The sequence below is a fragment of the Aquarana catesbeiana genome, linkage group LG03 (genome assembly GCF_042186555.1).
Source record: "Aquarana catesbeiana isolate 2022-GZ linkage group LG03, ASM4218655v1, whole genome shotgun sequence".
Lineage (NCBI taxonomy): Eukaryota > Metazoa > Chordata > Amphibia > Anura > Ranidae > Aquarana > Aquarana catesbeiana.
This window is the reverse complement of record NC_133326.1, coordinates 152,793,727-152,806,664: the sequence shown is the minus strand read 5'-3', so window position 1 is coordinate 152,806,664 and position 12,938 is coordinate 152,793,727. Positions and strand designations below refer to the sequence as shown.

The window sequence follows — 12,938 nt, the reverse complement described above, 5'->3', positions numbered from 1 at the left end:
CAGGGACTCAAGAATCCACACCAGAACCTGAATGGGAATCACTACACCCTAAAACCGCTATGGGCGAATGCAGTGCTATCCATCAAATCAGGTGAACCTGGGGGATGAGTCCTGACGAAGTTCAGGGGCAGAATGAAACATGTAAATCCACATAGGAGCGGAACCCCCCACCCCCTGATGTACTGTATCCTGCATCGCCTGACTAATGTTGTTTAATTGATGGATTTATCAGAGGTTTTTTGAGTTCTGAGATACGGGATTACACTGCTCAATTATAGCCTGCTGCCCTGCTTCTACTGTGTGCTTTAATGGACACCTATAGTTTCCCTACATGGGATCCTAGTGGTTTGAACCATTTGCCGGGAATATCCAAACCTGCATTACCCGCACAGGACACCTGCAACGATTTAAACTACACTTGTTTGTTGAATGAATTGTCTGTGAAGCCCTGAGGCAAGGACTACGGATCGCAAGAACATCTCATTGGAGTCACTGGAAGAAAATTGGACAGTGAGTAACCAACACACAGACAGACCAATCATATTGCCAGTCTATGGGACACAGTGTCTTACTACTGTCCGGATCGGATGTCTAGTCTGCTTTCAGATATGTTATAGTTCACTTTGTTTGAGGTTATGTCCAAGTTGTGACTTAAGCGTAAATGTTACTGCCTCATTTACATACCAATTTAGCGGAGCAAGCAGTGGATACATTCATCATCCCTTCATGTGGTGTTCATTTATACCTACTCATAGCAGACTGCTGGACACAATCTCTCAGTACTATCCACCTCTGTGACCAGGTCATATAGGCACTTATTACCTGAGATTCGGGAATAGATATGGCTTTATTGTGTTACAATATAAGGACTAATCAGCGGGGCTCCAATCTTTCGTGACTTTTCGTGCGCATCCCCCAGGTTCACCTGATTTGATGGATTGCACTACATTTGCCCATAGTGGTTTTAAGGTGTAGTGATTCCCATTCAGGTTCTGGTGTGGATGCTTGAGTCCCTGCTGTTTGTAATACACATTTTTTGTAGGTGCAGTCACCAGGGGATTCATCATTTTCGAGGGGTCAGCGGTATAGCCGCACTGTCTCAGCTCCTCAGGGAGGTCCCGGAGAATTGGTCCTTGGGCTTAGGGGATAGGGGAATTAGTGGGTGTGGGAGTTCACAATTTTAGGGGAGGAGGCTGGGAGTGTTAGTACTGGTTATTTTTGTATACATCGTTCATGTGCTGTTTTATCCTTCTCTTTTTTACATGTCAATAAACTTTAGGAGGTAGCCCCAGGGTGTTCACATTTTTTGTTTTTTCTTTCTGATGGTATCATGCTGTGTTAATACACCCTGCTTGTATGTTGAGCGGCATTACTTATTAATCACTATATCAGGTTCCCAGATTTTCTTTTTTCTTTTTCTTTATTATTCTATAACTGTTACACAGATCTAACTTGTCCAGTAATGTCTGTCTAAGAGATATTTGATTTAAACAAAATCCTTACAGCGCTTCATACTAATGAACCAATTCGTAATAAAAGTAGATTAACTTACATATGGTTTTGGTTATTACTCTTTCAGGACCTTCCATCTCTCCAAAGAGTGGTTTTATTGCAAAAACATATGTTTTTCCATACTGCAATCCACTTAGTCTAAAAGACCTGTAAGATCCAGCCAACTGCTCCACAGATGAATCTGCTTCTAAGGAAATAAACAAATGTATATGACTTAGTTTGCTGCATATTTACAGTGGGGGGAATCCCACAAAGAAATAAAGGTTCTATAATTTTTATTAAAGGTGTATTTTAAATGATAAAGACAGAATATCAACCAAAAATCCAGAAAAAAACACATGATACAAATGTTATAAATTGAGTTGCAGTTCAGAGAGTAAAATAAGTATTTGATGCCCAAGCAAAACATGTGGAGAAACCCTTGTTGGCAAGCACAGAGGTAGGACGTTACTTGTACTTGGTTACCAGGTTTGCACACATCTCAGGAGGGATTTTGGTCCACTCTTCTTTACAGATCTTCTCTAAATCCTTGGCAGTTACTTGGCAACTCAGAGTTTTAGCTTCCTCCATACATTTTTTATAGGATTAAGGTCTGAAGACTGGCTAGGCCACTCCATGACCTTAAATGTGCTTCTTTTTGAGCCGCTCCTTTGTTGCCCTGGCGGTATGTTTTGGGTCATTGTCATGCTGGAAGACCCATCCTCGGCCCATCTTCAATGTTTTGGCTGAGGGAAGAAGGTTCTTATACAATATTTTGCAATACATGGCCCCATCCATTGGCCCCTCAATGAGGCAAAGTACCCTTAGCAGAGAAACCACCCCAAAACATAAGGTTTCCACCTCAATGCTTGACTTCAGGAATGGAGTTCTTAGCGTCATAGTCAGCATTTTTTTTCCTCCAAACACAGCGAGTCGAGTTTTTGCCAAGAAGCTCAATTTTGGTCTCATCTGACAACAGCGCTTTCTCCCAATCCTTCTCTGAATCATTTAGATGTTCATTGGCAAACTTCAGATAGGCCTGTACATGTGCCTTCTTGAAGAGGGGGACTTGGCGGGCGCTGCAGAGTTTCAATCAATGGTTTGTTTGGTGACTGGCACCCCAACTGTCTTGAGATCATTCACAAGCTCCTCCTATGTAGTTATGGGCTGATCACTCACTTTTCTCATGAACATCTATACCCCACGAGGCGAAATCAGGCTTGGAGCTCCAGACCGAGGGCAATTGATGGTTATTTTGTATTTTTTCCATTTACAATTAATTGTTCCAACAGTTATCGCCTTCACACCAAGCTCCTTGCTGATGGTCTTGTAGCCCATTCCAGCCTTGCGCAGGTCTACAATCTTGTCCCTGACTTCCTTTAACAGCTCTATGTTCTTGCTCATGGTGGTGAGTTTGAATGGAAGAAAGAGGTTCTGTGGACAGGTGTCTTTTTTACACATAATGATTTGTCGTTAGGAGCACCTTCTTAAATTGATAGGACTAATCTGTGTACCACAGGAGCACATACTGTAGCCAGTCTGTGGGAGCCAGAATTATTGTTGGTTGGTAGGGGATCAAATACTTTTTTTACTCACTGAACTGCAACTCAATTTGCATCGTGTTTTTTCTGGTCTGTTGGTTGATGTTCTGTCTATAACATTTAAAATACACCTATAAAAACGATAGACCCTTCATTTCTTTGTAAGTGGGCACACTTACAAAATCTGCAGGGAATATTTATTTTATATATACTGTATAGTATATTATTGACATGATATAATGTGTTATGATATGTCTATACTGTTCTAAAAATGCTACACCATGTTTTTACACGATGATGTATAAAGACACCTAAAAGTACAGTAAATACCATGTAAAAGTTAAACTACAAGCAAAGAGCTAAATACACAGGTGAAATATCTACACAAGAGCTTTTTGCCTGCCAAAAGGATTTCCAGTTAAGTCCTAAGATTTACATGCACTGCTCTGCCACGCAGCACAGTTCTACTTTGCAGGTAAAGGGACCTGATCGTAATTTTGCTGCAATGTCACATTTACTTACATGTCATAGAACAGAGGTACCACAGTCAAACTGTATCTGGGACCGCATAAAAGTGTTTGAAGTTCCAGGAAAATGTCTCAGGGATGCCACAGCCCTCAGGCTGGGTCTTACTCCCCCCAGGAACAACAGATTTCTGCTCTGAGTTCCAGCCTATTTATAACCCCATCAGCCCCCTGCTGGTCACCTGCCATATTGACCAGGGATTGGCTGGGGAGATAACAACATGCAGCCTGGTGTCATGATTCTCCCACCTACTATATCCCAGGATCCCCTGGGAGACAGGGATAAGCAATTGATCCCATACCTACAAAACCCAGAGAAGACTTAACTAATCAAATAGTGTCCTCCCTGGTTACAGGAAGGCCAAAAACGAAATGTAACAAAACAGTAGCTCTATGGGGTGCTACATTAAGTATATGATAGGTGGGTCACTACCCCGAGGTTGTATAGTTGGATTGGTAATTATTACTCATATTCTACTTAGTGTGATACAATTTATGAATCAAGCACCACTCACGGGAAGAAAGCCTCCACGATAAAAGATAAGATGTTGCCCCAGTGACTCCAGTCCAGCTCAGTAATGCAGTGTCCCCAGTGGTTTCTTTAACTTCAAATAAGTCTACTTTGGGTAGAATCACTTTAAAAGATAGGAAAAACAAAATTGTCAGACACATACAGTATGAAGAAAGACAGAACCCAAACTGTTTTCAGGTTACAGCTTCTCTAAAATAATCGTGAAGCTTAGAAATTAACTCTAGGAATGGCAAAAACTACATACAGCTCAATCTACAATTTTGCTTTGTGGCAGCTACAGTAATTCTAAACTCTCCTCTTTATCTATAGAGGTATGTTTAATCCTCCTAATTCATCTTTTGTATTGAAATGTAAATAAAGTAATCCTTACATGTGGTGGCTGCTTCAGTTCTCTGTTTTAAGGCCTTTTCCTTTAATTTCACTAGGTGATCTGGTCGCTAACACCATACACTTCTTGAAATTTGGCTGATTCAGCAGAGACCGGACTAATTTTGTTCAGTGTGTGGACTAACTCCTGCTAATACTTTATTAAGCAGTTACACAGGCAGCTTTTTTTCCTAATGTTACAGTGACTTGAAAAAGTATTCATACCCCTTGACATTTTGTCACGTTACAACCAAAAACATACATTTATATTATTGGGATTTTATGTGATAGACCAACACAAAGTGGCACATAGTTGTAAAGTGGAAGGAAAATGATAAATGGTTTTCAAATTTTTTTTACAAATAAATATCTGAAAAGTGGGGCGTGCATTTGTATACAGCCCCCTTTACTCTGATACCCCTAACTATAATCTAGTGGAACCAATTGCCATAAGAAGTCAGCTAAATAGTAAATAGAGTCTACCTGTGTGTAATTTAATCTCAGTATAAATACAAATGTTCACATCATAAAATCTCAATAAAATACATTTATGTTTTTTGGTTGTAACATGACAAAATGTGAAACATTTCAAGGGGTATAAATACTTTTTCGAGGCACTGTACTACCATATTTAGGGATTGGTAAGCTTCAATATATTACAGTTCAGCTTTTGGATTTAGATTCACACCTTGCCTTTAATTGCCCTTATTTATGTTACATTCTTTAGTATTGAGTGCACAGTTCATTGCACAGTTTCTATTGAAAAACAAATACTAATGGATGTATCTTGTCAACTCACATGTTTTTGCTGTGAGAAGAACAGGACTTCCCTCTCTGTTTCCAATAATTGATGACACGTAGATATTATAAGTGGCACTTTCCTTTAGATCAGGTATAGTGAAAAATGAAGCATCTGCAGAGACAATCTTTGAGTTTCTAGCGCCACCTAGAGGTATTAAAGCAGAATTAATACACAACAGCAGCAAATTATTTTCATTTCATGTTCTATAAAATAAACATTTTGAATAGATTTAAAAATGTGCTTAAGGTAATCTCTGTTCAGAAATAACTGGAAAAAAAATCTCTGAAGTTCAGAATTTTGTCTGTGATCTCATAAACCTTCAAACATACTAGACATTTGTATAGTACTGTAAAAAAATCAAATGCAAGTGTTTTCATTTTAATTAAATGAAGTAACATACAAGCACCAAATATCTCATATTTGGATTAAATGGCAATTGTATATATCAGTGATCAGAATATATACCAAATGATTTAATTTTCTTAGTGGATATCTAAAACAAAACTCACCATCGAATGGAACCCATGATATTTTATAATGAGTTATTCCGGGTGTTTTCTTCCAGGACAGTTTGAGAGTGTTAACTCCAGTGTCAATTACCTGCAGGTCCTTAACTGGAAGCAGCTTAACAGAACTGGAGTCTGCAGAGAGAGAGATGCAATATTCAGAGACTGCCATAGGAAATCAGAAAATTTGTAACTACAGTAATACTATAAACATTGTCAAGCTAAAAAAAATCTGTCTTGTTTATACTGCTCAGGTACCCCCTTCTTATTCCTAATTTGAATTTAAAACAATGAAGGTTTAATCTGATTGCACTGGGTTACACAGTTTTTTTTCTTACAAAAACACATTAATGTATGAGACCTAGTTCATCAATTCCTGAGAAAAAACAAGGGAAGTGTGGATTTATAGATGATATTTTTCAGAATGCACAAATATACAAATTATTTCATCTGACAGCAACATTTCTTTTAGGTGACCTACACAATTTCTCCATATTTATCTTCAGGGCTGATGGCCTTTTTCTGGATGCCATAAAACATTTAATAACTAAAGAAACCAGTCAGAAATCTTTTTTTTCATGTTATCTATCTTAAAGTGCAATTTGTTTGGTTGCTTTGAGTTACTAAACAGTCTCATTCCTTTTTGTACTGCTTCTTTTAGCAAATCTTTAGTAGTCAGTGCTGTCTATAGTAGTCAGTAGTGCATCTAAAATCCACAACTTTGAAATGATGTTGCAATGAAAAGGTCCATAAAAAAGAAGATACGAAGCAAAGTTAAATATGTATTCAAAGACATACAGTTTTACAATGTTCATGCTTTTGCTTTAAATTGATGGACAACTAAAAGAAACACAATGATGTTGCTTACCTGTGGCTTGAATGAGAGTGGCTGGAGGCCCTTCGGTGTTGCTGTAAACTGCCTGCACATTCACTATATACCTTGTGTTTGGATGTAGGTTTGTTAAGTGATATGACCTGATTGAGGGTGCCAGATAATGGCTTTTAGGGGAGTCTGAAAGTAGTAAAGAATACTTACACCATTATTATAAAATAAAATATACATAGACTTCAAATTAACAAATTATATAATTCTCAAATAGGGATATTATTTGACAGTATATGACCAATAATAATTGCCAAAAATAACTCCAAAAATAAATCAAAAGCATAATGAGAATAATAAATAACATGCAAGTGATACAACCTGATGATGCAGGGTTCCAGGACACTTTATATTCAGTGGCTCCAGTGGTTGAGCTCCAAGCCAGTGATATGGAAGTACTGGTGTACCCAGTCACTTTGAAGTTAGATACATATCCGAGAGGTGCTGCACAACATAACAGATCATATTATAGAAAAGTATGTAAAAGATTATGTTCTTTTATAGCAGTAGTTGAACATAGTTTAAACTATTTTGAGTGTGCAGTCGAATAGCTTAAAGAGGCTGGACCTAGGGCATGGTATAACTAGAGGTTAACTATAGAGAAACCTATCAATAACCAGCCAATCCACAAATATAGGCAGCTGAAATTTTTTTCAAATCTCAAATCTTCCTGTAAAAGGTGAGTTTGACCACATTGCTTTCTACCTCCTCAGCCTTGATCTTTTAATTTGATGGGCACTGACCAATAGGGAAGCTCAAAATACCTGCACAACATTTTTAGGAAAAGGCAATATTTGTATATAATGTCAGCAGCCTATACTGTATTTCTAGATTTACTGATTGACTTACCTTACAGTAGTGTTAGACTTGTTCCCTATTCAGGGCAAAGGACATGTTCTCTTATAAGAACAACATCCCACCTGCTTATATTCATCTTCTCTGCCATATCATACCTACATCTGAGATAGGAGACCAATGTAAGCTCTGTGTCAGATGGTGTTGGAGCACACACAGGGTTAACCTCTTCCTCCTTCTTGTCAAGTTGCAGTGACATGTCTTCAGTTGGTAGTAATGCCACCATCGGGAGAACATGACACCAGTTCTTAAAGCTGCCTTACATTTTCCATATTTTATGCCATGGTAACTTTTTCCAAAGTAAAACATTATTAAAAAGGGAAGTGGTTTCACAGTGCAAGTTGTCACATTTATGAACTGCTGTATGATATTTCAGATAGTTACATACAGTATATACTGTATATAGTTACATAGTTAGTAAGGTTGAATAAAGACACCACCAGTTGTGGAAGTTTAATGTTTGCAGTCTTCCCTAATACTGAGGTCCTCCAGTCCAGTTATTAGCTTTGTTGCCCTTCTCTGGGCTCTCCATTTCCAGCACATTCTTCATGAGGATAGGTGGCCAGAACTGGACAGTATACTCCAGATGTGGCTGAACCAGAGTTTTTTTAAGAAGCAGGATTATAGTTTTATCTCTTGAGTAAATACCATTTTTTTTTTAATCAGAAAAAAATATTTATTTTGTCATCCACAATACAAAATATATGCCATTCAGTACACAGTAGAAAAAGGAACAGAGCATTAGATATTAAAACACAAGAGAATAAGGTAAAGTTCTCATACAATGGTATGCTGCTGGTCAATATAGTGCCTACAGAGCTATGTAAACCAGAATTACAAAGATTGACATACATACGAAGGCATAGTGTAACTAAAATGAAAACTAACAGTTCAACCTATCTAAACCCTCAGAGCCCTGAGGGTGAATATAGTGCCTACAGAGCTATGTAAACCAGAATTACAAAGATTGACATACATACGAAGGCATAGTGTAACTAAAATGAAAACTAACAGTTCAACCTATCTAAACCCTCAGAGCCCTGAGGGTGAACCAAAAACAAACAAACACGACCTACCAAAGTCACCAATATTATAAGGGATCTTGTTTGGTATAGGACCTAGTCAGCCATTATTCTGGACTTCCTACAGCATTCACCCCTGTAGGAGCCTATCTCTAATTAGCCCGGAACATCCAACCAAGCTGGCCACATTGAGTAGAATTTACATGAAACACGTCTATGTTGGTACGTCAACTTTTCCTGTGTCAATAATTTATTGACATGCTCTACCCATTGTCGCCTGGTGGGCACACTGGAAACAATCCAAAATTGTGCAATCAATTTATGTGCAACATATAGCAGTTGCAAAAAAGCAGTATGAGCTTGTGGAGTTAAGGGCTCCTCATCCAGGACACCCAACAGGCACACAACCGGGGTTCGTGGGATATTACACATGAATACCAGAGAGATCACGTCAAGGACCTCCTTCCAGTAGCGGAAAAGCTTTGGGCACTTCCAAAGCATATGAATGAGGTCGCCATGATCTCTCTCGCATTCGGGCATAGGGGGGTATTGCAATTCCCCCATCTATGAAGTTGTACAAGTGTTCTGTACACCCTGTGAAGCAGATAAAAAATGGGATAATTTTTGAGAGGCAGAAACCGACACCAAAGGGGCATCACTCAGGCAGAGATCCAATGTCTCCCCATCTATGGCACCGGTATCTTTTTCCCAGCCCCGCCTGTAAGGTAGTTGTGGAAAATATATAAAATACTTTTTATCGCCTTCCATAAGAACCTCCTGTATTAAGGTATGGTCAGTTAAGTTAAATTGAGCACATCTTGATTGTGTCTGTAGGGCATGTATTTCAGTTGTAGATATTTGAAGAAGTGGTTACGTCGGATGGCAAACTCTGCCTGCACCTCCATAAAGGTTTTGAGGGTTTACCCATTATATAGCTGTTACATAAAGCATAGCCCTACTCCTTCCCAATTTCTAAACCCCCTAAATTTCAATATTTCCCTATAGTTCAGATTGCGCCACAATGGAGTATGTGTTAGAAAGCCCCGTATTCCTAGCATCCACTTAACATATGACCATAAGGTCTTCAATAGGGTTACTGTGGGGACCCCAGGGTCCAAGTACATGAATCCCGCCTCCAAACACGCGAGGGTGGAGACATCATCTCCTGGGATCAAAGTCTACGAATAGGGTCCGTTAATTCCCCAGCCCCCCAACTGTTGTAGCTGGGAAGCAAGGTAGCAGGCTCTAGAGTGGGGAACCGCCAATCCCCCCTGATCTTTGCTATATTGTAATGTTGACAGACTAATCCGAGCTATCTTTTTTCGCCAAATTAGTTCTCTAAATTGTGAGTCTATCCTGGCAAACCACTGTCGGAGAACCCAGACTGGAGATTTATTGAATACATACAGCAATTGTGGTGCCCAGACCATTTTGATGAGGTTAATCCTCCCCACCACTGATAATGGCAGTTTACACCATATAGTAAATTTTTCACGAAATGTATGAATTAAGGGAATTCAATTAAGTTCAATATATTGAGATGGGTCAGGCGTAATCTGAAAGCCCAGATAGCAAAAGGAGGATACCACTTGCACCATTTCCACACATTCAGGGAGGGGGAGGTTATAGGGTCTAAAGGCATCAGTACCGACTTGTTCCAGTTAATGAAAAAGGCCTCAATAAGGGTCATGACGGTCCGCAAAGTGCCCTGAGTATCCCCCAAGTAAAGTAGGTATCATCAGCGTACATTGACACCATGTCAGTGCCCGTATTGCGTCAGAACCCGGTTATATTGGCTCCTCACGTATCCGTGATGTGAGAGGTTCCAAAGCTAGGGCAAACAGCAGGGATGACAAAGGACACCCCTACCTAGAGCCCCGGAATAATGCAAAAGGTTCCAAGAGCTCCCCGTTCACCCTAATCCTAGCCGAGGATTCGGCACACAGTATCTTGACCCACTGGATAAAACTATGTTCCAACACCTTTCACAGGTAAGGCCATTCTACACTGTCAAAGGCCTTAGCTGAGTCTAGCGAAAAGATGGCTCGGCTACCAGGGTTATCCACAGGCAATTGTAAGTTTCGGAAAAGCCTCCAAAGGTTCTGGTCTTCGGACTGGTCCTTGTGCACCAATTTATGTATCACCTGAGCCAATCTGGTCGCCAATAGTTTGACATCAGATGTGAGCAAGGAAATGGGTCGGTATGATTCAGGTAAGGTAGCGTCTTTTCCTGGTTTTAACCACTTCAGCCCCGGAAGAATTTAACCCCCTTCCTGACCAGAGCACTTTTTGCGATTCAGCACTGCGTCGCTTTAAATGACAATTGCGCGATCGCGCGACGTGGCTCCCAAACAAAATTGACGTCCTTTCTTTCCCACAAATAGAGCTTTCTTTTGGTGGTATTTGATCACCTCTGCGGTTTTTATTTTTTGCGCTATAAACAAAAAAATAGCATAAATTTTGAAAAAAACGCATTAGTTTTTACTTTTTGCTATAATAAATATCCCCAAAAAATAATTAAAAAAACATTTTTTCCCTCAGTTTAGGCCGATACGTATTCTTCTACATATTTTTAGTAAAAAAAAAAATCGCAATAAGAGATTATTGATTGGATTGCGCAAAAGTTATAGCGTTTACAAAATAGGGGTTAGTTTTATGGCATTTTTATTAATTTTTTTTTTACTAGTAATGGCGGCGATCAGCGATTTTTATTGTGACTGCGACATTATGGCGGACACAGCGGACATTTTTTGCACTGATTCCTGTGTAAATGACACTGGCAGTGAAGGGGTTAACCACTAGGGGGCAGGGAGGGGTTAAGTCAGTACTAGTGTTCTAACTGTAGGAGGGATGGGCTAGCTGTGACATGTCACTGATCTCTGCTCCCGATGACAGGGAGCAGAGATCAGTGACACTGTCACTAGGCAGAATGGGGAGATGCTGTTTACATCAGCATCTCCCCGTTCGTCCTCTCCGTGAGGCGATCACGGGTATCCCTAAGATGACTGAGTCCGCAGGACCCGCGACCTGACTCACGGTGCTCCCAGCCGGCGTGCGCACGCAATGGCACAGCGGGGAATTCAATTGGGACTTACAGGTACGCCCATTTGTCCAGCCGTGCCATTCTGCCGTACATCGGCGTGCGCCGGTCGGGAAGTGGTTAATAGCACAATAATGATTGCCTCATTCATAGAAGTGGGCAAAGCTCCAGCCTGAAATGCCTCATTATAGACCTTCAGTAGTATGGGTAGCAATGTGCCTTCATATCGCTTGTTGACCTTGGATGGAAGGCCTTTCTGCCCCCAGAGATTTATTATAATGAGATTGTGCTAGGGCTAACACGAGTGCCTCCTCCCGTTAATGGGGCAATCTGCAGCATCCAATGCCGACAAGCGAGGCAGCACACAGCCATCTAGAAATGCCCCAATCTCCATGTCAGAAGGCTGTACTTTAGAAGTATAGAGATCAGCGTAGAATGATCTAAAGATCCTAATATTGTCAGAGCTCTGGGACTGGAGGGCACCTTGATCATCGCAGATTGGCAAGACAAGGGAGGATGACCTCTGTGCATTCGCCAGCATAGCTAACATGTGCCCAGTAGCCTTCCCTTCCTCGAACTGAGTTTGCTGTAGAAAAAAACTTTGTTCTCAGCCAGCTGCAGCGCCAGTTGCCTGGACATGGATTGTGCCTCCAACCAAGATGGCTTTGTATGCTCCATAGGGTTAGTGATATATCTATCCTCGGTCTCTGTAACCTCCCTGCATACCATTGTTTCCCAAGCTTTGGTATCGATTTTGATATGGGTTATTAGTTAGATAAACTGACCCCTTATATAGGCCTTAGCAGTATAGGCCTTAGCAACACTTAACCGAGCAGTGTTTATGTTATCTTGAAAGAAAAGTTTTAGCAAACCACACATGGGGTCTGGTTCTGGGAATAAGGAGAGCCAAAAAGGGTTAAGTTTCCAGCCTGTACATTTAGAGACAGTGGGTAGCGGAATGCTCACCCAAAATGGGGAGTGATCAGATATATGCCTATTATTATAGTCTAAGTCTATAACCAGTGGAAGTAATGCGTTATTACCTAAACCTAGATCTATCGTAGACAGTCCCCCATACATGGCTGAGTATACAAAACATCTTTGTGTCTGGGTTTCCTAAGTCTCCAAACATCCGTCAGTCTGATTTCCCCCAGCAAGTGAGCAAAAGGTGTATGCCCTCCTCTTACCGGCATGTTTCAAAGTTGCAACTAGCATGATAGGCCAATAGACAATGTAGAATTTGTCCAGGGTAGCACCATAATCAATCTATGTGAGCAGTCTGACAGAGTCAATATCAGAAAAACAAACAGTTGGAGCTGTGGTAGGTCAAAAAGGGAGCAGCAAACACAACATGAAAAAAAAAGAAAATTAACGTA

General features: G+C 40.3%; 1 protein-coding gene across 1 annotated transcript in view; it reads right to left on the bottom strand.

Moving 5' to 3' along the window:
- The window catches only part of LOC141131772 (uncharacterized), a 759,715-nt gene that overhangs the window by 546,429 nt on the left and 200,348 nt on the right, over positions 1-12,938 (bottom strand). The window contains exons 15-20 of the mRNA XM_073619424.1: positions 6,967-7,089; positions 6,631-6,774; positions 5,766-5,897; positions 5,254-5,400; positions 4,072-4,191; positions 1,553-1,699 (exon numbers count right to left, since the gene is read on the bottom strand). Of these exons, the coding sequence (XP_073475525.1) occupies positions 1,553-1,699; positions 4,072-4,191; positions 5,254-5,400; positions 5,766-5,897; positions 6,631-6,774; positions 6,967-7,089 (813 nt within the window). The remainder of the gene's footprint in view (positions 1-1,552; positions 1,700-4,071; positions 4,192-5,253; positions 5,401-5,765; positions 5,898-6,630; positions 6,775-6,966; positions 7,090-12,938) is intronic.